Source organism: Tursiops truncatus, chromosome 16, assembly GCF_011762595.2.
Source record: "Tursiops truncatus isolate mTurTru1 chromosome 16, mTurTru1.mat.Y, whole genome shotgun sequence".
Lineage (NCBI taxonomy): Eukaryota > Metazoa > Chordata > Mammalia > Artiodactyla > Delphinidae > Tursiops > Tursiops truncatus.
Genome location: NC_047049.1, coordinates 30,207,678 through 30,234,294, shown reverse-complemented (window position 1 = coordinate 30,234,294; position 26,617 = coordinate 30,207,678). Strand labels below are relative to the sequence as shown.

The 26,617-nt window shown below is 48.0% G+C and overlaps 1 protein-coding gene across 1 annotated transcript in view; it reads right to left on the bottom strand.

Moving 5' to 3' along the window:
* Positions 1-26,617, bottom strand: part of SLIT1 (slit guidance ligand 1) — a 169,389-nt gene that overhangs the window by 117,666 nt on the left and 25,106 nt on the right. Inside the window, exon 4 of the mRNA XM_033842299.2 lies at positions 21,805-21,876. Within this exon, the coding sequence (XP_033698190.2) occupies positions 21,805-21,876 (72 nt within the window). The remainder of the gene's footprint in view (positions 1-21,804; positions 21,877-26,617) is intronic.

The window sequence follows — 26,617 nt, the reverse complement described above, 5'->3', positions numbered from 1 at the left end:
CTGGAGCATAACTCCATCAAGCCTGGCGGGCCCCCAGCTCCCAGCAGGCGGTCCTGAGCCTTGGTCAGGCCCTTCACGGGCCTTCTAAAGCCCCCGAGAGGCTGGGGCGGCCTCACTTCCTCTCCCCAAAGGGGCGTTTTGGCTCTGCTCTGGTAGGGGGACCATTAGCCTGCCCCATCACATGCCCCTCGCCCCCTCCTGGCCACCCACCTCCTCCCCAAGCCCCCGTGTCTCCACTGTCATTGGGAACCACAGTTGCGTGACAAATGATGAGGAGGTCCTGGGGATGCCATTTCATTCTGCAGGCGTCATTGTGCCTGACCTAAACCCAAATACCCAGGCCCTAGTCTCCCGGGTGACACCTGAAGGCCTCAGTTTCCTGGCAACCAGGAACAATGGCCCCTGGGAAAAGCACACACAGTTTGGGAAAGGGCAGCCTTTTTTCTCTGCGCCCCTGGGTACGACAGGGAGCTCTCCTCCACTGCAGGCAGCGTCTGGAGGGAAATTCAAGCCATGAGGACATCAGGGCTTCCCGTGCCCAGCTCCCCACCCTAACCCTAAGTTGCAGGAAGTCTCCCAGTGCCCGGAGCTCCCCTACCTGGGACGCTATGAGCCACCTCTTAATGGGACAAAAGCCCCTTTGAGCAGCCTCGCTGCCCCTCCTTCCCCTCGGAAGCCCTTCATTCCAAGTTCCCCGAGCTGACTCAGGTGTTCAGACTTCTGCTCTGGTGGCCCCCAGTGTTACCTTTGCAAGCAAAAGTGACATTCTCTTTTCCCTTTGAGCACCCTCAATGGACACTGGGAGAATTAGCAAGAGCTCATGTGTACGGCCGGTGCTCAATACAGCAGCTGTTATCAAGGCCACTTTCTGGCTTGTGGGGCATCACCTATTTCCCAGCAGAAGCTGAGAAGCACAGTGACCAGAAAGAGACTGAGCAGGTCCCTGGGTTGACCTGTGCCCTTCACCATACGCCCCTGAAACAACAGACATCCAGGAGGGTTGAACTTCCTCGGTGCAGAATCACAGCCCCCAGGTTCCCCACAGACACAACGGGCTCCCAGGAGGATCTCAGAAACCTCCTCTCAAAACCAGGAACTGGGCTACCCTGGTGGCACAGTGGTTGAGAGTCCGCCTGCCGATGCAGGGGACATGGGTTTGTGCCCTGGTCCGGGAGGACCCCACATGCCGCGGAGCGGCTGGGCCCGTGAGCCATGGCTGCTGAGCCTGCGCGTCCGGAGCCTGTGCTCCGCAACGGGAGAGGCCACAACAGTGAGAGGCCCGCGTACCGCAAAAAACAAACAAACAAACCAGGAACTCTCTAGTGAATTCTCATGTGTTGCAAAGGTTGCTTCTGTGAGATAACTTTTGCCTACGTGCTAGGGAAAGGGGATGACCTTTTTTTAAATTCATTCAAGTCCTGCTCATTTAAAAAAATTCCTTCTGACTGAAACCACAAGGCAACTTCTGCAACATCAAGTAAGTGAATTTTGAAGAAATTGTTCTTCTTCTCCAGCCTTTTTGCTTTAGCTCTTGGGACTCTGTGCTGTCTCCCGTCCCCAAGAGGACAGGAAGGGAGGAAGGGTGTGACTCCTATTTGAAAGATGGGGTATTGGGGTACAGGAGACTCAAGGCCACAGCCTCACCAAGGGGTGATGTCACAGCTGGGGCCCGGAAGCAGCCATGCACACAGAGCTGGGCCATCTTGTTGGCCCATCCTGTGCCAGGAGCAGAGGCAGGAGCCCAGAGCACAGGTTAGAGGGGGCAGAGGGCGCCTGGTCCAGAGAAGCAAGGCTCTCTCCAAACCACGGACACAGGAAAAAGAGGGGAGCAACAAAACCGCGCTAGTCAGAAGATGCTATGGCCAAGAATATAGCAAAGCAGGAGGGCCGTGGGCTACCTGAGGTGCTGGTGAAGGTGGGGGACAGGACCTCAGGCATCACAGATCTGACCTCCTGAGGCTGGACGCGCACAGAGTCAGGCAGAGCAGCTCCAGTGAGCAGGAGGGCAGGGGGCTGGGCTCAAGCATCCCTGCGTCAGTCCCGACCCTCCCTCCAGCCCTGCCCCACCTGGCGCCAGCGCCTCTGTGGGAGTTCCCGGAGCCCACGTCCTTCCCTTCCTAGCACTCACCACTGTCTCGTCACTGTTTAGAGTGCTGAGCTGACTGCCCTCTGTGACACAGTTAAGTCCTGCACCATCGGCCACCTGACGTTTTGGACAAGACTCTAACTCATGTTGACTCCCATCCCCAGCAGGATCTACCAGCTCGGGAAAGTAGAGCCCATATCCTTTTTCTCTCACCGCTGCACCCCACAGAAACTGGAATGAGGCAGGCACAGAAATATTTGCTGAGTGTGTTACAAATGAACAATTCAAGATCTGAGCCAAGAAAAGCCAGAAGCTGACAGCCAGCCTGAGGCACGCCCTGTGCCCTCGGACTCGCAGGCATGAACTTCATGAATGGCACCCATTCAGCACAGCAAAGCATGTTGTCCAAGTAACTCACTCAAGATTCTGTTCCCCATCTCATCCCTCGAGTGCGTGCCTATGTCTTCATCTGATGGGAACCCGTCAGCACTTAACATGTGGTTCCGAAACACTGAGGCCCAGTGGCCACGCACCGTATCACCCCATCAGCCTCTCCCTGGGGGAGGTGGAAGGGACCTCTCGAGTCCATCCTCCTCCGTCGAAGGGAAGCCCCTTAAAGAGCAGTGGACCCGAAGAGCCAGGACAACAGGACAACCCCCACTAAATAGAGCTGACACCAGCAGAGACGCAGACACTGTCAAGTCTGCCTCTGCACTGCCAGCACTTCACCCCGCCACGGAGGTCCATAATCGTCCCCACTTACAGGTGAGGAGACAGGCTCAGGGGCTTACGCCGCGGGGCCACCGTCCTGTGGCTGGAAGTGGCCACCGCAGAACTTGACAGTGAAACTGAGCGGGGCCCTGTGGGGCTCCCAGGCACAGAGGCCCTTTTGTCCCCCGTTTCTTGGAGGCAAAACTCCAGCCTCCATGAGCTTGCCTGAGTTCCAAAGGGCGGATGTGAACAGTTGCTAATCAAGGGAGGAACAGCCGAGAAACCACCTGAGGCCATATTAAAGGGAGCAGAGATGCTCCTCGAGATTAGGAGACCACTGAGACTAAGGGCGGGCAAGCCCTGCTCACACCCTGATCTTGTCAGAGACCCCGCCTTTGAACCCCTGTTATAAAGCCCCTCAACAAATCCTCAAAACTATGTTGGGACACATAGTTTTTCGAGGGAGAAGCCCACTGTGCCCCCCTTTGCCTGGCAAAGTAACGAAGCTCTCCCTTTCTACTTCACCCAAAACTCTGTCTTCGAGATTTGGTTCGGCACCGGTGTACAGAGAGCCTGAGCTTTCGGTAACAACCCCAGAGCCCCCTCTCACAACCCCAGTGCCCTGGGCTTAAACGTAGGATTCCCTGAGGAGGTGGAGACTGAGAAGCGGGGAGCCCATGGCACACTGGAATCAGCAGTGGGGAGGGGTTGGGGGTGAGGTTGATGCCTCAGGAACTGGAGCAACAGTGAGGATGCCCTGGTGGCAGTGGCTTCTTGCTGGGCAGCAGTGAGGCCTTGGGAGGCAAAGACCCCAAACCTGAAACCTGAGCAGAGGTAAGTCCAGGTGGGATGCAATTAGTACCTTAGCTCAGGAGGGCCTCCAGCCTCTCGGCAGCTCTCGCTGGGCGCTGTGCTCCAGGCCTCACACTGACAGGCTCTCTCCCCACAGCAGCTGCTTGTGCAAGCAGAGGGAGGGCTGCAGAAGCGCAGTTAAACACCACTCATGTGTCCAGCCTCCTGTTTCTGAAAATGGCAATGAGGGGGACCAGGTTGGGGGGGCAGGTCTTCAGCTAAAACTGTTTCCCTTAGGCATCACTAGACACAATCCTGTTTTGCCTGCCCTTAAGAAAAACAACCGTGAGCTGACACATCATGCCCTGGGGAGAGGCAAGAAGCGATGGTGGCTGCTGGCAAGGCCCTCCAGACACCTGGGTGGGCTCCTGAATTTCTGGGGTTCTTTGGGTGATCACGGAATTTAATATTGAAGGGGACTCTAGGGCTGGCTAGCCTCACGTGTCAGCATCTGCACTTGGCATTGGTGGTAAAGAATGTAGACACACCAATAAAACAATATTCTGAATAAAAAACCCTTCTCCCTAAATGGAAACGAGAACCATTTTCACCAGGCCTTTTTACAGAGCGCTGGCGGGCATGATTTGTTCACCCTGAAGGGCTGCAAAAACTTCGAAAAGAACAGAAAGGAGTGATGCTTCCATGTTAACAAAGCCCCAATTTGAGAGCATGAAAGATCTAGAGGCACATTCTTGCGGTATAAGAGGCAACACAGCATCCTCGGCGCATGATGTGACACACGGGGGGGGGGGGGGGGGGCAATGGCTACATCATTAGGAGGCGTCTCACCCCTTCCCTTCTGGGTGTGAGCTGATACTCACAATAGGGAATCAGAACAGATTGAACAGGGCCAAGTCCTCCCTGTTAGAGTCAAAACAGATGACTATCAATACCTACACCTTAACAAAGCCGGATGCGCTCAGAGTTAAATGAGCTGTGAATACCAGCATCGTTCTAGCCTGGACCAAGTGGATGCCCAGCGAAGTCAAATAAGAGACAAAGGAACCTTTTCGCTGATTAAGCTCCAGTCCCTTGGTCAGCACTAAAAACAGCTGCGTTTTTATTTCTTTAAAAGTAACGTTTTCCTTCTCCTGAATAATAAAGGGAATTCCTCACAGCACCTGTCCATCAAGAAACAGTAGGTGTTAACGGATGCACTTTGGAGAGAGGCACTGTCTTCATGACTCATTTCTTTCTTGTTGGAAAGAGAATTTTCAGAATCTGACATAATTTTCAGAATGTCAACGACATTTGGTTGCCCAATTATCTTTGTTTGAAACAAACAAAAAAATCAAACTACAAATCATCAAAAAACACCTTTGGAAAATTTTGCTCTAATATATTCTAAGCATAGAATGAGGATAAGATGCTGGTTGATGGGTAATGGAAATGTAACTGTTTTCTTTTGTTCCCTGCATTTCCTACTGTTAAAAAGACTACAATTTGTCTATCAAGATAAATACAGGCTTAATATTTCTTGCTGGTTTACCATGTGCAAAATGTGGACCAAAATCCCAGCAGGCCCTGTCACTGGCATCATTTTATTTTATCCCTGCTCAACAATCTTGGATAGGTCTTTATTATGCCCTCTTTCCAGATGAGAAAACCGAGTCTAGGCAAGATTAAGCGACTTGCCCAGGTCAACTAGGTAGTAAGCAGCAGAGCTGTTGGATTCCAGAGTCCAAACTCTTAACTTCCGTGTTATGCCTAATCCCCAACTCCCGGTTATTTTGGCAGCAGCAGAGAATACGTAGAAAATCTGAATGTTAAGTGCCCCATGGCTTCCCCAAGTCAGGGCCTCAGGGACACCTGCACCTTCAGAAATGCACAACCAGCACCTGCATGCACCTTCTAACACCAACAGATGGCGCTTATCAGCAAGGGACGCACTCCTGCAGGGAGCCCAGGGGACAGAGCCATTTGCAGTCTGTGGTCAATGTTCAAATAACCAGTTGTCCATAGCCTTCCCTTAGGGACAACTGAGGTCTCATGCCATCTCCGGCTGGCTGTGAAAGATGTTATTAAAAATCATCGAGAAATGAGTGCCACCCTTTGCTCACACAGTTTACTGCAAGGACCTGCCAAAAATGATTTCTTGTTCTCTGTTTCCTACCAACGGAGCTGATAACTTGTAGGAAACTGGTTTGTTTTTTCTAGTTGCCTTTAGAAGAATAAGACATTCAGATAACCAGGTGAAGTGACCACATTTCAATATATCTGACACAGAAGCATGGGGAAGTTTATGTTTGAACACTGTAATTGCCATATGTGCGTTTGCCCCTGTGAAATGCAACTGCTCATGTCTATTAGTTGTGTTTTTTTTCACATTCCCTTTTTTTTTTTCATTTCACGAGCAGTGGGAGGGAAAAAGCCAGGCTACCCACCAGCCGTCAGATTCTCATAGCTTACACCCACCTCCCACTTGCAAAATCAGTGACCACACAAGCACCCGTCAACACTCCAGACAAGCCCTAGACCATATCTAACTGATCCGATACTTCCCATGCCTGACCAATCATGGCAGGCTTGTAATAAGTTGGGTGGATGAATCCATCCATCCATCCAGAGGGGAAGCCAGGCCCGCCAAGCTGGGAAGGAGGGGTGCCTCTCAGCCAGGCAGCAAGGCGAGAGGCCGTCTCCGGAACTCCCACGTCCCTCAGGAGGGACACTCACCATGGGAAACTGCAACGACTCAGGAGTCTAAGACTGGCTGCTGCTCTGCAAACATCGACCAGGAATCACCCTAAGGATTCTCGCCTGCAGCAGACGCCTAGTAGAGGCTCCCAGTGTGTCCCCACCTGACATGGCACCCTTTAATAATGCTCTAGACCCATCCCTGGGAACAGATATGCCTCCTTTCTCTTCTTTCCTAAATGATTCCTAAAGATTATGAAGAGGAGAGCTGGTCACACACACACAAATAGATAAAAAGTCATTTTGGTGTTTTGTTCTGTTTTCCAAGAAAAGAGTATTGACGTGGTCAAAAACGGTTGGTCTGTGACAGAAAACTAAAATCACCACCCACAAGCCACTGTTCTGGACTCCAGGATGCCCTGGTTGTTTGGGGAACCTCATGGAAACCATATAAGTCCAGGTACAAACTGCTAAATGGCTTCCTCCAAAAGGCCCCGGGTAATAAACACTGTCTCCTTTGAGAACTGACATGTCCAAAGGATTCTCTGAGAAATGGTGGGCAGAGTTCCTGCTGGAATGGTGAGTTGGCCTGTGTGCTTACGGGGCATCGGGCCCTTCGCTCCCTCTCGTCGGCTGGGGACTCTCAAGACTCAGCCTGGGTGCAAAACCTCTCACAAGTGAGGGCCCCAGGGTACCAACCACGGGTCTCAGCACTGGGCACACCATCCCTCCGCTACGCATGCAGCAGGTGGCAGTGATGGAAACCTTCTCTACGCTCACTCCTGGCACTCAGCCTGGGGCTCTGGCTTCTGCAGAGAACAGCTCTCCTCTTCCTCTCCATCCTTTCCAGGGCCCTGCGGGGCAACAGAACCCCAGTGTGGCTTTTTCCCCTTCCAGCCATCCCTTATCCCTGGGAGCGGGAACATCTCTGGCGGTGGCTTTGGAGAGGTGATGGAGTGGCCGCTGTCTCCCTGCCAAGGGGAATGTCACGCCACCAGAATTTATGTGCCAGCTTTCCTTGTACCAGCTTTTCCCAGGTTACCTCCCCACCCATTACTACCCCATTAGTTGCCATGTGTTTTCCCCTAACTGTCACCAGCCCACACTGCCTCTTTGTTACCCCTCAGCTCTGGGGCCAGCCCCTTCCCAAGCAAGGGGTTGAGCTTAAACTCCACATTGTGAAATATTTCCTCCCTCTCTCTTGTCCCTCTTCGCCAGCCTCCCCTGGGCCCCAGAGCCTTTAGTAAAACAAACCCGCCAAAAGGCATTCTCTGCTCCGTTTGCACAGCACGAGCGGGCCCCCGAGTTGCCTGGCGCCCCTCATCTTCCACCAACACACTTCCCCTCCTTATTGGTATTCAGTCAATACCTTCCTTTCCTGACCCTTCCCTGCTTGGCCTCTGAAATCTGCCGACAGAAGGGCCTTTGTTGAAGGAGCAGAGGGGTGCAAACACCAGGGCTCTCAAGACACCGTGTGGACTCCAAAGGGGAAATGAGTCGTTGCTCAATGGGGGCCCGGAGAGAGTGGTTCCTCTGAGCACCTCCAGAACCAGACTCTTCCTGAGGACAAACCTTCCGTGTCTTTTTACAGATCTGACACCATTTCCAGAGCTATTCGTTGATTTTTATTGTTCCAAAATTGATTCCAAAATGTGGACCAGAATCTGGGGTCTGGTAAATACTTTGTTACACAATTCGCTGGAAGCACTTAGGTATGAAGCATGGCTTCCAACACTGGGGCTTAGGTGAGGGGCCTCCCAGGCTTCCACCGTCTGCCAGTTTCATGTGTCTGCGAGCAGATGAACGGTCCCAAACACCATTTGGACCGGGCCTGTCCCCTGCTTACAAGTCCTGTTTGTGTCCCTGGTTAGACCACTCTGCATCTAAAAGCACCCCAAGGCCGTCAAAACCAGGCTCCCCCAGCATCTCGGGCATGCGATCCTGGCAGATGTGGAGTCAGCCCCTCCTTGAACTCTTCCAGGGATGAAGCACCGGGCAGAGCAGCCCACCCCTCAACAGCCCACTCTTCAGGAAGCCTGCCTGATACAGAACAAAGTCCACTTCCTCTTATCTTCTGCCCGCTTCTGGAAGTCATGCTTCTGGAACAAATCGGTCCCTTGTCCTCATGACAGCCCTTCACATAGATTTTTAAATTACTCTCAGGGTTCCTCTGTATTTGTTTTCATCACACCAAACAGCCCAGGCCCCTGGACTCCATCTCACATGAAACAGTTTCCAGACAGCTCCCGAGGTTAGCCACTGTCCTCCAGAACATGTTTCATGTTCTCCCCACAGCCTCCCACAATAAAACACAAATAAATAAATAAAATACATAATTTTACACAATAAAACACAAATCCTAGTACTGAACACTGTTCTCTGGATGTGCTCAAATCAGCAGAGACTAGAACAGGCCTATCCCCTCCCCTGGAGAGGACACTTTGCCTCTATTAGTTTAACCTAAGACTGCATTCACTCTTTTAGCCACCTTACTCCTGAGTCATCCTCAACTTGAAGTCACAGGCTTTTTTCATAACAAGTGCTGCTAAACCAGGTCCCCCCCCCCCCTCAACGCTTTCACAGTCAGCATTTCATTTCACCTCATTGATTCCCACCTAGCTCATGGAGATCTTTTTCAGTCTTACTTCTATCATCGTGAGTATAACGGCTATCCCTTTGCAGCTTTGTGCCACTTGCAAATCTGTTGAGCATCCCTTCTGTATGCTCATCCAATTCATTAACAAGAATGATAGAGCAGAGTCCAGAGAAACTAATGACTTGTCTAAGGTGTCAAAGCCAGATAGGGACAGAACCAGATCTAGAACACAAGCACCCTGGCTCCCAGTCCAGTACTCATTTCTATCACACTCTGCCAAAAAGTCTCCAGGACCCCTCAGATGGCTCTCTCTCCAGCCATCTATCATACCTACCTCCTTATTGGTCCATCCCGAGAGGCCCTGACTATAGACAGGAAAGTATGGTCAGGGCTGGATTCCTGGGAGGAAGATGGGGAAACTGCCTCCTGGCTGAAGGATCCTACTTCGTTAAATCATACCAGCTTCTTGCAGCTATAGCTCTGTGCTTCTCCAGGGAAGCCTCTGGAGTAGCCCACCCAATAGATCAGGCCAAGCAGAGCTGGAAGCGGCAAGGAGATCTAGGAGTATTCCTTCACAAGGATGCCTGGGATAAATGGAATAGAACAAGGGGGACCACAGAGATTCTGGGGATAGATCTGAACCTTGAAAGAATCTGTACAATGGGCAGTCACTTACAGATAGCTTCAGCCCTCTTACAAACAATTCTCACAGATCTGTCCTAGAAACATGAATGCTCCCTTGAAGAATCTGCCAAAGATAATGGCCAGTTAAAGGGCTGACCCTTGGCCCACATCCTTGCTCTAAGTATAACTCTAGAGAGCATACCAAGATCACTGGGCAAACGTGTCAGGAAAACAGGTCAAGATCACTACAAGGATTCCTAATGATCCGAACTGCTCACCAACAAGACTAGCTGTCTTGTGAAGTAGTGAACTCCCCATCACCAATGCGCTTAAGTGAAGGCTGGAGTATATTACTTTCATCCCACTTGAATCCAAAGATCTAAGCTCCCATACCCTCTTTTCTGCCGTGACAGGTCCCTTGTGATTCCAAATAAAAAGCCATCACTGGGCCCAAATAGCCAAAACAATTTTGAAAAAGAAGAGCAAAGTTGGAGGACTCACACTTCCTGATTTCAAAACATATTTAAAAGAGACAGTAATCAAAACACTGTGGTACTAACATAAAGACAGACAAAAAGACCAATGGAATAGAATAGAAGGCCAGGAATAAACCCTTTCCTATGTGGTCAAATGATCTTTGACAAGGGTGCCAAGACCATCCAAAGGTGAAAGGACAGTCTCTTCAACAACTGGTGTTCAGAAAACTGGATATCCACATGCAAAAGAATGAAGGTGGGCTCTCATCTCACACCATATTTTAAAATTAGCTCAAAATAGATCAAAGACCTAAACGTAAGACCCAAAACTATAAAACTCCTAGAAGAAAATATATGGGAAAGGTTTCATGAGATTGGACTTGGCAATGATTTCTTGGGTATGACATAGGCAACAAAAGCACAGACAACAAAAGCAAAAATAGACAAATGGGACTACACCAAATTTTAAAACTTCTAAGCATCAAAGGACACAATCAGTAGAATGAAAAGGCAAACTGTGGAATGGGAGAAAATATTTGCAAATCATGTATCTGATAAAGAGTTAATGCCCAGAATGTTTAAAGAACTCCTACAACTCAATAACCAAAAAAAAAAAAAAAAAAAAATCAAATAACCTGATTTAAAAATGGACAAAGAACCTGCCAAAAAACTTTGGGCATTTTTCCAAAGATGATATACAAATGGCCAACAAGCATTTGAAAAGATGCCCGACATCACTAATCATCAGAACACAATCAAAATCGCAATGACATGTTACCTCACACCCATTAGGATGACTACTATCAAAAAACCAGAAAATAGCAAGTGTTGGTGAAATGGTGCAACCACTGTGGAAAAGAGTATGATGATTCCTCACAAAATTACAACTAGAACGACTATATGATCCAGTACTCCCACTTCTGGTGATATATCCAAAATTGTACACTTACAAATGGTTAAAATGATAAGTATTAGGTTATGTATATTTTACCACAATTAAAAAAAAAGTTATAGAGGAAAAAAACAAAAAGAAGGTATTAAAGAGGCAACAGTCAGTTTTGCCAGGGGTGGGAGGAACTGAGGAACTGTGACAGGGAGGTAACATTTCAAACAAGCTAAGGGAGAGATGTGGGCCCATCTGTCCCTCCTGCTCAGGTGCAGACAGTGGGAGGAAGGGGAGGAGAACCCTCTGTGGCCCCCTGGCTATCACTCATTCCAGACTCCTCATTCTAGAAGACAGAGCCCGTCTACACCTCCTTCCAGGCCAAGATCCACACAACACTCTGTAATTGTGGGGTCCCTGCTCATGGGGCAACTGCACCCTCTCCATCTACCTGTGTCTCCCACACCCTTCAACACCTGACTTTAAACCTACCTTCCCAGAAGACTCCTGAGCAATCTCTTTCTTCTTCCTGTTTCTCTATTTTCTAAAATTTTCTATAACGAAAGGCAGTACAGCATGCTGGGTAAGAGCATGCCGTGCATTCAAAGCCTAGTTCTGCTGACAACTAGCTATGTGATCCATTTACTTAACCCCTCCATGCCTCAATTCTCCCAACTGTAAAATGGGGATAACAACGGCCTAGGACTGTAACAATTAAAATGAGAAAATGCATGGAGATTGTTCGGCACATAAGTGCTTAACAGTTGTATTAAACTCTCTTTTTAAAAAATACCGGAATGATCGCTCAAGCATTTTTAAATGCCTTATTTAACTTAAAAAAAAAAAGAAACCTCTTATCTTTCTTTGCTTTTCTCTATTTTCCAAATGTTCAATATCATAGCAAAATTATTTATGTAATGTTTGAGATGGTTTTTAAAAATCCTCACTCCCCTAGAAGTTATTCACAGCAGCCCCCTCCTGATCCCCGCTCTGTTCAGAATCTTCTCCATGCTTATGAATTGTTTATTCCGTAACGATTTTATCAGGCTGTAGGAGAGAACTGGCGGCTTTTCATTCCTTTGAGCCCTTGTAAAAGGTCCCCAGCAGGACACGATCCCCTGCGGATGACCCATCCACAGCTCTTGCCCCCAGCCCTCCCCCAGGCCCTGGTTTCCAACTGGCTGTCCTTATTTGTGAAGGCTCACAAAAGTGTGGTTGTGAGGCAGTGGGGGGCAGAGCCATGGCCGGGGCTGTGCTCAGGACATCCATCCATGCTGGGCAAAGTCAGCCACTCTGGCACATGGTCCGTCAATCTCAGGCTGGCTGCCCTCTTCCGCAGAGGCTCCTGGGCCGACCCAGTAGGACGCGTGCATCTTCACTAGAGCTTTGACAGCAGGCACAGATTTAATGATCGGAAAGCACTTTGAGAGCCCAGAGTGCTCCATAATTGCCCACTCATAATCCCCAAATCGCTCTCTGCACGGCAGCAAGAGGTGAAGCGTCTGCCCTGGGGAGGGCTTTGTTCCTGTGGCTCTCACACCAGAACCAAGTTGGGCAGAGACAGACAGGGGCTCTGCCGAAGAGGGGTCCCCACCTAAGACTCAGCAAGCATGCTGGGGAGCAAGGCTTCTCAAAGTGTGAACCAGATGGGGCTTGACAATAATGCATATCCTTGGGCCCTTCCACACCTGTTAACTCAGGGTCTCTGAAGATAGTGCCTGGGGATCTGCATTTTAAAATCCTCTAAGTAACTCCCACACTAATTTGAGTACTGATGGTTTAGAGGTAGGTGCATGGGTCTGGGGTCAGGGGGACCTGAGTTCAAGTCTCAGCTCTGATCCTTATTGCCTGAGGCCTCAGCAAGTCTGACACTAGACCTACAAGATCTAGGTATTCCCTAAAAATAAAATTTTCAAGACTTTCACAGTCATATCAATTTGGCAACACCCTACATGTCCCCTGGGGGCTTTATAGTGAGCACAAGTGGATTAAAGGGGCTGAAAGTAACTCCACAGAGAAACTTGTTTGACCTCAAACTTCCCCAAACCTTCTAACCAAGGAAGCTTCTTTCTATCATTAATGCCAGAAACACCTCACAGACTTAATATCTCACAGACAAAACTCCTGAAATTCCTTTCTTGGAAAAGGGAAGTCCAGGGAGTGAGGGATGGCATCTTAAGGCAGTTGTGGCAGGAAGAAGCCCCATTCCTCACACTTGGGGTCCTCGGCGGGTGGCAAGGACGGTTCAGTTCCGCAGATCTGTTGCCTGGAGTGGACGTGTCACAAAAGCAAGGTCGCCTTCCTGCTTCGGGTAATTTCCCTCAGAGGCAAGACAGATCCATTTTTAACAGCTCTTCATTTCAGCAGAGAATGCCCCCTGCCTCTGATGGGGGCTGGGGACCAGGATGGGACGGGAGGCTTTGTTCTTCTGACCAGTGCTGACAGTTTAATTAAACCCAGCTCGAGACAAGGTCGGTGGGGTCAGGCATTCTTCAACAGGGCTCCAGCAGAATATCACACCCCCGCCTCTCCAGCCACCGAGGCCGGTAATGAATTATCCTGGTCCTTACAGCAGGGATATAAATAAGGGGGAATCAATGCCCTCGGCTGCCCTTAATCACCCACCCCCACCCCTTCCAGGCCCAGCAGAGACACAAAAGGTCAATCTTGTCAGGGCACATATTGGTTTCAAGGCTAAAAAGAAACCCAGAGGAACTGGGTTTCCAGAAGCGGCTTCTGGACTAGGGAAGGGAATGCAACCAGCAAGAGGCGGGATTGCAAGGCAACGGGAGAGACTCCTCCCCAAATCTGGGAGGACAGTGCACAGGCGGCTGACGCTCACGGTGCTCCCCACCCAAATGTGGGTGAAGCCTCGGTTTTGCTGCTATAAGAGGAGGAGGCAGGTTCAAATTTGTCCCTCTAACCTTAGCCACAACCCCTATGTGCATCTGCAAAACAACATCTCCACACCCTCTCATGGGTGGCTATCAGGTGATGAAGCTGATCTTCAACCCAGGTTACCTGCCACCGAGATATAACCACCCCAGGCAGGAGATACGGGTCCAGCCAGGCAATCATTTCCCCCACACACACTCCAAACTGTTGGTAGGTCAGAGGATACAGACTGCTTTCAAAGAGCACTAGTGATAAACCCTCACCTCCTGCAGAGACTGCGCCGTACCTAGCCGTCTTACACAGCTGTCACGTGTTCTCAGCACCGACCACAGTGCCTGGCTCATAGGAGGCCCTCTGTAAATGCTGGGTGAGTGGGTGCGTGGGTGGATGGGCAGGCAGATATGGAAGGTGAGAGGCGAGTTGGATGTGGTGAGGGGAGGAGAAGGGAGGGTGGGTGAGGCATGGGGGGATAGATGGGTGTATGGTAGGTTTATGGGTATGTTGGTAGATGCCTAAGTGGGGGGTGAATGGGTGGGCTTGGTGGGCAAATGAGTAAAAGACTGGAGGGGCAGGCAGATGGATAGGTGGGTAGGAGGGTGTTAGATGGGAGGACCAGTGGCAGGAGATGGAGGATGGAGGGATGGGCGGATTAATTGATGGGTTGGTAGATGGGTAAATGGGAGCACAGATGAGAGGGAGGCTGGCTGGGTGGTGGGTAGATGATAGGTAGATGGGTGTAGGAGGTGGGCAGAGGGCGGACGGCTGGGAGGGGGTGGATGATATGGAAGGATGAGCTTTAGCATCAGACAGACCAGGGTTCAAATTTGCCTCAACCCCTTGAGCAGGTCACAAATCCTCTGAGCTTGAATTTCTTCATCTGTAAAAGGGAAAATTCACTGATTTCCTGAGCATCTACTGTGTGCTACCGAGCTTACACCTGACCTGAGAGGGAGTTACACCTCTCTTGAATCCCCACGAAAGGCTGTGAGGCAGACATTATTATCTTTATCTGATAGAAGAACAAATGGGCTCAACGGGGTTCAAGGAAGTGGCCCAACATCATTTATCTAGTGTTCACTTTAACTCAGACAACAGAGGTTTTCCAGTGCATATAAAAACTGTGAGGTCTCCTACCATAAAAATATTATACTCTTTTTATCCAACACCTGGGAAATATAAAAAAGAAAAAGCCACCCAGAGATAACCCCTGTTGGCATTTTGTAATCATTTTCCTGTGCATGCTTTAGAGTAATTTGTTTAGTGACCATATTGTCAAAACAATTTTGCATCCTGGCTTTGGTATCACAAACATTTATCTGTGTTACTTTGTCTTTCATAAAGGCCGTTTTTGATGATGATATAAATTTTCCATCAAGTGTATGTACCAACATTTACTTAACCATTCCCCCAAGGTGGGGCATTTCAGTTGTTCCATATAGTTTTCAATATTCCATATTTCAACATTCTGAGTTATGCTGCAATGAACATGTTTGTGGTCATATTTTATTGACTTTAGGGTCAATCCCCAAACGTGAGATTTCTAGGTCAAGGTTTAAGCCCATTTTCAGACTTCTTATGGTCCCTTGAAGGCCTGGTGTCTAACTCCAACCCTATTACCAAACTACTCTGTGGTCCAGGACAAATCGCCTCTCTGGGCCGCACGTCCCAAATGTGGAAAGAAATGGACTAACCCAATACGTGGAGAAACATTGGTGAGGAATAACCAGCAAGAGGATTTCAACTGCCGAAGCTACACAGACAAAATCAGTTGAAACGTGGGCCACACCACCTGATGTGCTTTGTGGCCACACCTTACCCTGCACATTTGGTCTCCCTCAAACTTGTTTTCATGCTGATTTAACATACGGCCTCTGGTGGAAAAAAAAAAAAAAAAAAAAAAAAATCCATGATTTGCTCCAGGTGGAAGGTATTAGTAACGGATCCCTCAAAGCAGAAGAAAGGTCACCAGATGAGAGGCCAGAAACGCCAAGCCCTGCATCGTCTCTTACCCTCCTCCTGAGGGTAGGCCCCAGAGTGTGACTACACCAGGAGGTCCCATAGCCGCCAGCACAGCTCCTTGGCCCAGAAGTGAACTCCTGACCAAGCATGGGCCAACCAGCATCCTTCCCCAGAAATCTGGGCTGGGACTGGAAACTCGAGGAGATCTGAGCTCCAAGGTCACAGGAAGTAGGAGGGGAGTAAGCACGGTGGCCAACCAAAGTCATGGTGGAACTGAGATGTTGCTGGTAAACCCAAGACACTGGTTTGCGGGGAGGAGTGGGACAACAAGGTAGACAATCAGAAAGAACTAGAAACATCCCTCACACCCTTAGTCCCAGCTGTGCCTCACTTCCTGTCATGGGAGCCCGTGAGTCTGCTGCTTGTGCCTTTATACTACCCCGCCCACCCCAACTCACCAGCCTGCAGGGGTCCTGTTTCTGGAACCAGGAGTGCCCGAGTGCTCCTCAGCCAGACCACTGGGAGAGTTATGAGAGATGTTTTGGAATGCCAGATGCTCAGGTCGATGGATTGGGGGGGGGGAGGGAAGGTAAAGAATATTAGCAGGGCTTCCCTGGTGGCGCAGTGGTTGAGAGTCCGCCTGCCGATGCAGGGGACACGGGTTTGTGCCCTGGTCTGGGAAGATCCCACATGCCGCGGAGCAGCTAGGCCCGTGAGCCATGGCCACTGAGCCTGCGCATCCGGAGCCTGTGCTCTGCAACGGGAGAGGCCACAACAGTGAGAGGCCCGCGTACCGCAAAAAAAAAAAAAAAAAAAAAAAAGAATATTAGCAAATAAGTCTTTAAGCACTTGCTCCTGTACCCTTCCCTATAACCATCACCAAGGTGAAAAATTCAGGGCCCAGACAACAGGGACAAACAACCAGATCAATAAAAAGGTTTATTTAATCATTTCCTCCCAGAATGTGCCCTTTTTGAGATGACCTGAACTGGAGAGGCATCAGGAAGTACTGCCCCTGGTCATGAATTCACGTTCTAGGCTGCTATAAGCGGGGCATGCTGCACAGGAGTCCTCCCCAAAGTCCCATCAGCTTGCACTCCTATGCTTAGAGGTGGACTTAAGAAATAACAAGAGGAAACAAAAAGACAACCTATGGACTGGGAGAAAATATTTGCAAACGATGCTACTGAAAGAGATTAATTTCCAAAATATACAAACAGTTCATACAGCTTAATATCAAAAAAACAAAACACCCGATCAAAAAATGGGCAGAAGACCTAAATAGACATTTCTCCAAAGAAGACATACAGATGGCCAACAGGCACATGAAAAGATGCTCAATATTGCTAATATTAGAGAAATGCAAATCAAAACTACAACGAAGTATCACTTCACACCAGTTAGAACAGCCGTCATTAAAAAGTCTACAAATAATAAATGCTGGAGAGGGTGTGGAGAAAAAGGAACCTTCCTACACTGTTGGTGGGAATATAAATTGGTGCAGTCACTATGGAGAACAGTATGGAGGTTCCTTAAAAAACTAAAAATAGAGCTACCATATGATCCAGCAATCCCACTCCTTGGCATATATCCAGAGAAAGCTCTAATTCCAAAAGATACATGCACCCCAATGTTCATAGCAGCACTATTTACAATAGCCAAGACATGGAAGCAACCTAAATGTCCATCAACAGATGAATGGATAAAGATGTGGTATACACACACACACACACACACACACACACACACACACACACACACACACAATGGAATATTACTCAGCCATAAAAAGAATGAAATAATGCCATTGCAACAACATGGATGGACCTAGAGATTATCATATTAAGTGAAGTCAGACAAAGACAGACAAATATCCTATCATATCACTTACATGTGGAATCTAAAAAAAATGATATAAATGAACTTATTTACAAAACAGAAATAGACTCACAGACAAATAGAGAACAAACTTATGGTTACCAAAGGGGAGAGCAAGGGGTCGGAGGAGAGATAAACAAGGATTTGGGGATTAACATATGCACACTACTATATATAAAATAGATAAACAACAGGACCTTCTATATTCAATATCCTGTGATAAACCATAGTGGAAAAGAACATGAAAAAGAATGTGTGTGTATATATATAGATATAGATATAGATACAGATATAGATAGATGGATAACTGAATCGCTTTGCTATACAGTAGAAATTAACACATTGTAAATCAACTATATTGATACTTCAATTTTCTTTAATCGTTAAATAAAAAAAAAAAGAGGAGAGCTAAAGAAAATAGTCTCCCTATACCCAGACCCAGCTATGCTCCTGGATAAGGAAAGGCTTAGAGTTAGGGGCCAGATGCCTGGGAAGAAAAGGCAATAAGTGTTAGAGAAAGATTCTGGCTATAGAGCCTAGAAATACTCCTTTGCCCTTGGAGCCAAAGGGCAACCAAGCCTTCCATCGGGGGGGGGGGGGGGGGCCTTCCTCTAGAAGTCCCTCTGATGACTGCCGACTGGCCCTGTCCCCAAGGCAGCCAGCCCTGGGCCACCGGGGTGAAAACATCCAACATTTCTGGAGGCTACTGCCTGCCCTGGATCCCAGCCCCGTAGGGTGCCAGGAGTAGGAGTCAGGCAGACTCCTGTCCCCTTCAATCACTCTTCTACTCCTTGAATAGAGCTCCTTGTGCCAGCCTTTGGCTGTAGGATCTGGGTATTTAAAATTCATTAAAACGCAGAAGTCCTTTTCTCCAGGACTCCTCTTAAAATATAAAGCCATGAAGAGCACTGGGCAGGGTGTCCAAAAGGGCTTCATTACTGGCCCTGTGGAGGTCGTTTCACCTCTCCAACCTTGACGTTTGTCAGCAGTAAAACCAGAGACACTGTCTGCCCTGCAGGGTCACAGGAGTCAGACAAGACAGCGTGCACAGGAGGACCAGCTCCACCACAGGGCCCTTCACTCACCCACACGTCAGGGACACAAGGAACGTCTGCTGCAGGCTGTCCTGGATACTGTACGTGCTCAATCTCAGTTCAGCCTCAGGAGAGCCTAACAGTGCACAGGTAAGAAAAACTCCACCTGAGTTACACCATGAAAAACCCAGGACTATATGACACTTGACTTCCTACTCCCCTGCGCTACCTCCCATTCCACTAGGGATCCTCGTTCCCCAGACACCGGCCAAGAAGGCAGCCACACTGGCCACACGGTATCACCACTCTCAGGTGGGGGCCCAGGGACATGCAGGGCGCTGATGCCCCTGATGAAAGGTAGACTCAAGTGCTGGAGGGAGAGAGAGAGACCCCTGCAGAGCTGTCCTCTCCCCTTCAGCCCTACGAGCTGGTGGAGGTTATGGCGAAAGATGCTGGCCCCTCAAACTGTGAATAGAGCTGGAGGTGACTGCAAGCAAAAGCCGGGAGGTTTGTGGATTTAGATTCACACGATAGGGTCTTGGATATTTTTAAATAAATGAGGGATAGATGGAAACAACCTATGTGTCCATCAGCAGAAGAATGGATAAAGAAGATGTGAAATATATATATATATAATATATTATATATATTATATATTTATGTATAATATATATTTATATATTGTATATAATATATATTATATAAAAATATATTATATATATATAAAATATACAGTGGAATATAATTCAGCCATGAGAAAGAAGGAAATCCTGCCATTTGTGACAACATGGGTGGACCCTGAAGGATTATGTTAAGTGAAATAAGCCAAAGACAAATACTGCATGGTATCACTTATATGAGGAATCTAAAAAAAGTCAAACTCATAGAAACAGACAGCAGAAAAGTGGTTGCCAGAGGCTGTGGGATGGGGAAATAGAGAGGTTGGTAACAGAGTATAATCTAACATATAACATGATGACTATTGTTGATAACACATTCTTAATACAATTGAAATTTGCTAAGAGAGTAGAACTTAAATGTGCTCAAAAAAAAGAAGATAAATATGCGAGGTGATGGATATGTTAGTGAACGTGGCAGGGGATCCTTTCACAATGTGTATGTATATCAAATCATCAGTGTACACTTTAAGTATATTTCAATTTTATTTGTCAATTATACCTTAGTAAAGCTGAAATTTAAAAACAAATTTTAAATTTTTTTAAAATAAAATAAATGAAGGAGGATCAAAGCAGTGCCCAGAGCTTAACAGCAACTAGGCACATGTTCCAAACCCTGGATGGTGAAGGGCATCAATGTGCTGAAGGGAAGGGAACCCAAGCAGGCAAATAATGCTGGGAGAGTGGGGGCCAAAGCTTGAAAGGCTAAGGGGGCTTAAGAGAAGGAAAAAGAAAAGTACAGAAGGAGATCAAGAGAAAAAATGTTCAGGATGAATTTTTGCAGAGAGGCAGAGCTGTGATAACTGCTGCAAGAGCCAGCTCCGAGAAAAGACAGGGCGGAGAAAACAGGAGCTGCTGGGGCCAAGTCAGGACAAAGCCAGCTGCCAGCACGGGACCGGTAACAGCATGGACCTTGTGGACCAGCCCTGGCCCACAGGTTAAAGGGATGTTAGGGTGGCTGCACCTGCTAGGAAGGGTCTTGTGCCTTCAGCAATCAAGGAAGAAAAGTAAGGCACTCACTGTGTGTGCCTGGCACCAAAGGGCCAACCTACCAGTTGTAGGAGGACTGACAGAGAAGCCCCAGTATGAGCCCAAGGGTAGCAAAGACCAGCAGAAGGGATCATCACTGAGGGATCATCTCCATTTCTAGGGAGAGGGCTCCAGGCCAGGAGGAGGAAACAGGAAGAGACTGGAGAGACCATTTGGACAAACTGAAAATTAGAGCTCCGCCCTAAGGACAAAAACTGGAAGGCAGGATCAATGAGAAATTCTGGAGCTGCCTGCAGACCACTGGGCTTATCAAAAGGTGGCAATCATGACAGAGGTGGAAGGAACTAGCCATGTTTAATCAGAGGGGAGGAGATCAAGCTCCAGACCCCACAGGCACGCCTCTCAGCACTCAGGTAGCCCCATGGTGCTGACTCCCACCCAGCCCCCACCCTTCAGTCCTACCTGCACCACCCACTGCACCTCCGGACTCACCTGCACCTCCACCTAGAAGGTGTCCTATACTCTTCTTTAGGGGAGAACCGGCAGCCTCAGCATCTCACACCGTGCTTTGCTGGGCATGCAGAAGGTCCCAACCAATGTTTTTTCAGGTTGTTAATGATGACTAAACCTCCCAACTCAAAATTCAAAAACCTGACAGCCCTTCAAAAATTGAACAAGAGTACTGTACATGGTTGTTCTAGGTACTTACAGAAAGCAAAGCTAGAGAAATCATAAATTATTAGAAAGCAGATTTAGGGCTCAAAGTTAAGAAAATGTTTCTTTTATGCAGATCTGTCCAACAATGGAATTGGTTGCCCAAGGAGGTGGTGAACTCCCCAGCACGAGAAGTAGCCAAGCAAAGATTAAAAGACCATACATACGCTAAGGAGCTGCAGAAGAGAGTCCTCAGGTAATCTCTAAGGTCCTGTCCTGCCCAAGATCCCACAAAATGAAATGTACAGGAGAACAATTACAGACATATCTCGTAAATCATGGAGCAGCAGAATTGGCCACTACCTTTTAAACTTGAAAGAAGTACATTTACAGCAAATACAAGTATGACTTTATGCCACGGTTAATAAGCTCACAGACCTCATTACTCTGAGTTGAAAACAGAAACAGATCCAAGAAGGGCTTATGTGAATGAATATTCCACCCAAGGCAGCCAAAGGCAGCGAGAGATGCATGAGTACGGTCCTCCCCATAAAGTCTGCCATCATGGCTGACAAGCTTGCCCACCCCGAGGACATTCCCATACCACACTGTCAGGGGCAGCACACAGAATTGGATAGACTGCCAATTTTGTCAAGTGCTTGCCAGGAAGAAAGGCCCCGCAAAGCACCTTCCTACAGTAAGCCGGCCTTTGATGCCCTGAACGATGCCTGCCAGGTGAGGAGCACAGGTGTCATGGTCATGGAGAGTCCAGGGCCCACTGACCACACACTGCCCCCTCAACCGGGTGAGAGATAAGACCACAGAGAGAGCTTTCTTCCATGAAGCGTTACTCACAGCCTCGACAGAGCCTGGTTATTCTGGAACAGCAGTTCTGGTAATGCGTACAGCTGGTTCCGGTTGAGTCGTCTAAAAAAGAGAAGAGAGGAGGAGTTGGAGCTGGCCGGGGAATCCAAGGGACTTTTCAGAAAGCACTGGATTCAGAGTCAGAGGGCCCAGGGCTCAAATCCTAACATGTCACTGTATAACCCCAGAGAATCCCCTTCTCGGAGCCTCCGTTTCTTCATCTATATAAAGTGGGAATTCCGCCATCCTTGGGGAGGACAAGAATAGAACATCTCTGAAAGCCCCTCAACCAAGGACCTGACATGTAGTGGGCAGTCAGTAAACAGAGCTCTTCCCTTCCGTTACGCCCTCCCACACCCATCATCATCATCACTTTACATTTGCAAGGCCCCGTGTAATTAATCAGGCACTGATTCAAATATTATCTCAGTTTGTGAGCTGGACACCTGACTACCCTTGAAAAGTGAGACACACGCTAATGGGATAGGACTGGCCACAGGGTTCTGATTCTTTATTGCTTTCATCCACATTTGGCTCAGTGGTGACTCAACTTTTTTATTGTCTGCTTTAGGTCTTTTTTCAGAATGAAAATACCTTTATTGATTTTTTTATTTATGAAAATGCATGCTTAATATTTTTAAAAGCCTCAAATAATAGAAGAAAAAGCATTCGGCCACCTGCATTTTCCTCACACAACAATTTGTGGATGTCTTTCCATGCCAAACAACAGAGGATGACACTTTTAATCATTTTATTTTTAGTATGTCCATCATTTTTTTTAATTTTTAAAAATTTTTTATTGGAGTATAATTGCTTTACAATGTTGTGTTAGTTTCTGAGGTACAATGAAGTGAATCAGCTATATGTATACCTATATCTCCTCCCTCTTGGACCTCACTGCCCCCCACATCCCACCCCTCTAGGTCGTCACAGAGCACTGAGCTGAGTTCCCTGTGCTATACCACAGGTTCCCACTAGCTATCTATTTTACACCAGATGGTGTATTTATGTCAAACCTAATCTCCCAATTCATGCCACCCTCCCAATTCCTCTATTGGTGGACAGACAACTATTCAGTATTATAGACACAGGCAGGAGTGAGAAGTCTGGTTCTGGAATGTGGCCTGAAAAGACAACGTAGAAAGGACTCAGACTTGTCCCAGGAAGGCAGTGAAGTTTAACCAGACTCATCTTGTCACCTTAGGCAACCAATTCTCTGACACTGAAGTGTAGCACTCCAGCCCAACTGGGGTGGGGGGCAGTGACACCTATAAAGTATGGAACCTTGGTAATCACACTGTGTCTACGGACCACCTGCAGGGACATCAACAGGGAGGTGGTAAGAGCTGCACTATCCCAGGTTACCCCAGAGCTGTTGACTCAGGATCTGCATCTCAACCAGGTCCCCAAGTGATCTGGGTGCACGTCAAGGCTGCAGAAAATGCAGCCCCTGCCCTCCAGTCTACCGTATACATTTTTTTTTTAATTTTTATTTATTTTATTTTTGGCTGTGTTGGGTCTTCATTGCTGTGCGCGGGCTTCTCATTGTGGTGGCTTCTCTTGTTGTGGAGCATGGGCTCTAAGCACGCAGGCTTCAGTAGTTGTGACACATGGGCTCAGTAGTTGTGGCTTGTGGGCTCTAGAACGTAGGCTCAGTAGTTGTGGTGCACGGGCTTAGCTGCTCCGCGGCATGTGGGATCTTCCTAGACCAGGGCTCCAAACCGTGTCCCCTGCATTGGCAGGCAGATTCTTAACCACTGTGCCGCCAGGGAAGTCCCTCTGGTCCACTCTTGTGTCACAGAGCCCACCACAGTGTCTGGCACATAGTAGGCGTGCAACACATTTATTTGCCAAATGAATACATGACATTAGCTGAGCTCAGCTAGAGGCACAAGAGAGGTTTGGGTAAAGCTTTGGGGGGTCTAAGAAGATGTCCCCACATACGGGGGCTGTCAGAGGGCTATCTTTTTTTTTAAAAATAAGCTGATCTTTAGATATGTAACCAATTTTCTTTCTTTTTTAAAATATTTTATTTATTTATTTATTTGCTTACTTATTTTGGCTGTGCCGGGTCTTAATTGCAGCATGCGGGATCTTTAGTTGCAGCATTCGGACTCCTCAGCTGTGGCATGCAAACTCTTAGTTGCGGCATGCATGCAGGATCTAGTTCCCCGACCAGGGATTGAACCTAGGCCACCTGCATCGGGAGCGTGGAGTCTTACCCACTGGGCCACCAGGGAAGTCACCATCAGAGGGCTATCTTTGATGAGAAGGTGAGGTTTTGAAAGTAAAACTGGCAAAGTAGATTGGGAGCAGATCCTGTCTGGCCTTGAGGGCCAGGCTAAGGGGTCTGAATTTTTTAAAAAACTTTATTCTATAAATTTATTTATTTATTTATGGCTACGTTGGGTCTTCACTGCTGTGCACAGGCTTTCTCTAGCTGTGGTGAATGGGGGCTACTCTTTGCTGTAGTGTGTGGGCTTCTCATCGCGGTGGCTTCTCTTGCTGTGGAGCACAGGCTCTAGGCACACGGGCCTCAGTAGTTGTGGCACACGGGCTTAGCTGCTCCGCGGCATGTGGGATCTTCCTGGACCAGGGCTCGAATTCGTGTCCCCTGCACTGGCAGGCGGATTCTTAACCACTGTGCCACCAGGGAAGCCCTACCGTATACTTTGAATTTCTCACAACCATCTCCTTTAACAGTTCTAGAGGATGATAAACCAACTGGAAAAAAGCTTTCTTTTGCTGAGAGGAAGGAAGAAATATAATTCAATGTAGCCAGTAGTAACTGGTCTGTGGTTACCTCCTAGGAGGTCACTTTTCATCTGATATGTGAGAAAGGTACCATTTTCTAACACGGTACAATTAGGGTTGCAATTTTAGACAAGCTGTGAGAAGTTTACTCTAAAGGGCAGGCTCCTAGGGAAACACATCACTGCCTCGGAAAAAAAGGGACCACCAATGTAATCTTAAAGCAACAGGAGTAGACATCAGATCGCTCCAAGTTCCTTAACCTCGTCTAATAAATTAATCCTGTATTTACACTGCCTGGAAATCACTGGGTTTTGTTTTGTTTTGTTTTCCCCCAAGACCTTCTCATTTTTCTGGCTTTAATTTCTGAAAAACACTTAAGAGGAAAAGGCTAGTTTAAATAGCTAGTTTAAAGTAGAAAATCAAAGGAGGGACCCAGTGTGGTGAGGGACCTACAGGAAGCTAAGAATAACAACAATAGTAGTGAGTCCCAACTAGCCGTACCTTACTCTGTGCCAGGCACCAGAATAAACGCGTTATAGGCATTACCTCACCATCAGAGGGAAAGCAGAATGAAAAGGTGCGTTTCTCTCTCTTGAGTACAAAGCATCACGGTCATGCACATAACCCTCCTGTCTCCTCCCAGAAACAACCCCAGGGGGACGGTTTGACCACCACCATCTCACCACGTGGCTGGGCTCTCAGTTCTCAGAATATGTTTGTAGACTTCGTTGAGCTGTCTCTTTGATAGCTGAGGGGACTGGGATGCCCAGAGATGAGTGGCTCACCCAAGTCTCACCATCGAGTGGGAGAGGTGGGTTCTGAAGCCTGCCTTTCCCCGTCTCCCACCTCGGCAGCCTCCACGTTACACGGTCACCCTCAGCCGGCCCAGGGTGACCGAGCGCCCCGCCCCCCAACATCAGACAACCGATGCCTGTGACCCACCAATCCTCACGGCTGGCAGCACCGCACACTTCTGCTTCTGCGCTCGAGTCTGTAACTGCGCACAAGAACCAATCATGTCTGTTCCCAAGCTGTTTATGCCAGAGGTACTTATAATTATATAATTGAACTGACAATTACCTAAATGAACGAAATATCAATACTAGCATGAAAAGAGAGAGTCATCTCTACAAAAACTGGTTGAATGCCTTGGTAAGAGTCAATAAAAGGAAAGTTTTTAATTAAAGAGTTGTGGAATTAAGTAAAAGACTGGGCGGCAGGGGGCAAGCAGGGAAGTCATAAAAGAAATTCAGAATTCTCCTGCCAGATTGCTTCCAAGGGCCTTCTAAGAATTTCATTCCACCTTAAAGAAACCAAAACCAAAAATCGTAAGCAGGGTATATGTGTGTGGTTTAGGCGAGGAAAATAATACAGAACTCCAATCAGCATCTCACACTAAAAAGTAAGACCTTGGCCAAAAAAAAAATAAACAAAAACCGGGGCGGGGAGGGTCAGTAAATGCACATTATATATTTTAACATAAAATGAAATGTTTAGAGTATGTATGGGTTTTATGACTCCCCACTTTATCCAACTTTTATGATTAACTGATCCACCATTGGTCTCTGACAATTCAGAGGAGAGGGCCATCCACGGCCAGCACTGGACGTCCCCAGGGACAGAGCAATCACACACCCCAGTAACTGCCCACCACGCAGTTGCTGGTGACCCACCCCGGAAGAAAGGAACTGGAAAAGGACAGAAGGGACAAAGTCTGCAGTGACACATTATGACTCAAAAAGAAGCACCATGCCCAGCCTTGGGTGGCAGCAGCAGATGTGACATGGGCCACCAGTCATGTCTAGACTCCTTCCCACCTTTCCTCCTTCCCCAGGGCATGGCAGCCCCGGAGCTGGAGCCGGAATGGGTTAGGACCAAATCAGCCCCTCATAACCAGGTCATGAACGCGTATTTTGTTCTGAGCATTTTAAAGAAAACTAACACAGGATGAATTATCTGTTCTAGCTTTGGGCTCCTTACGGCTCCATTTTAGGCCTGGATGAGGAAAAGTTCAACTTGGTTTTTCTCCAGGCAGCAGGAAGGCAACCAT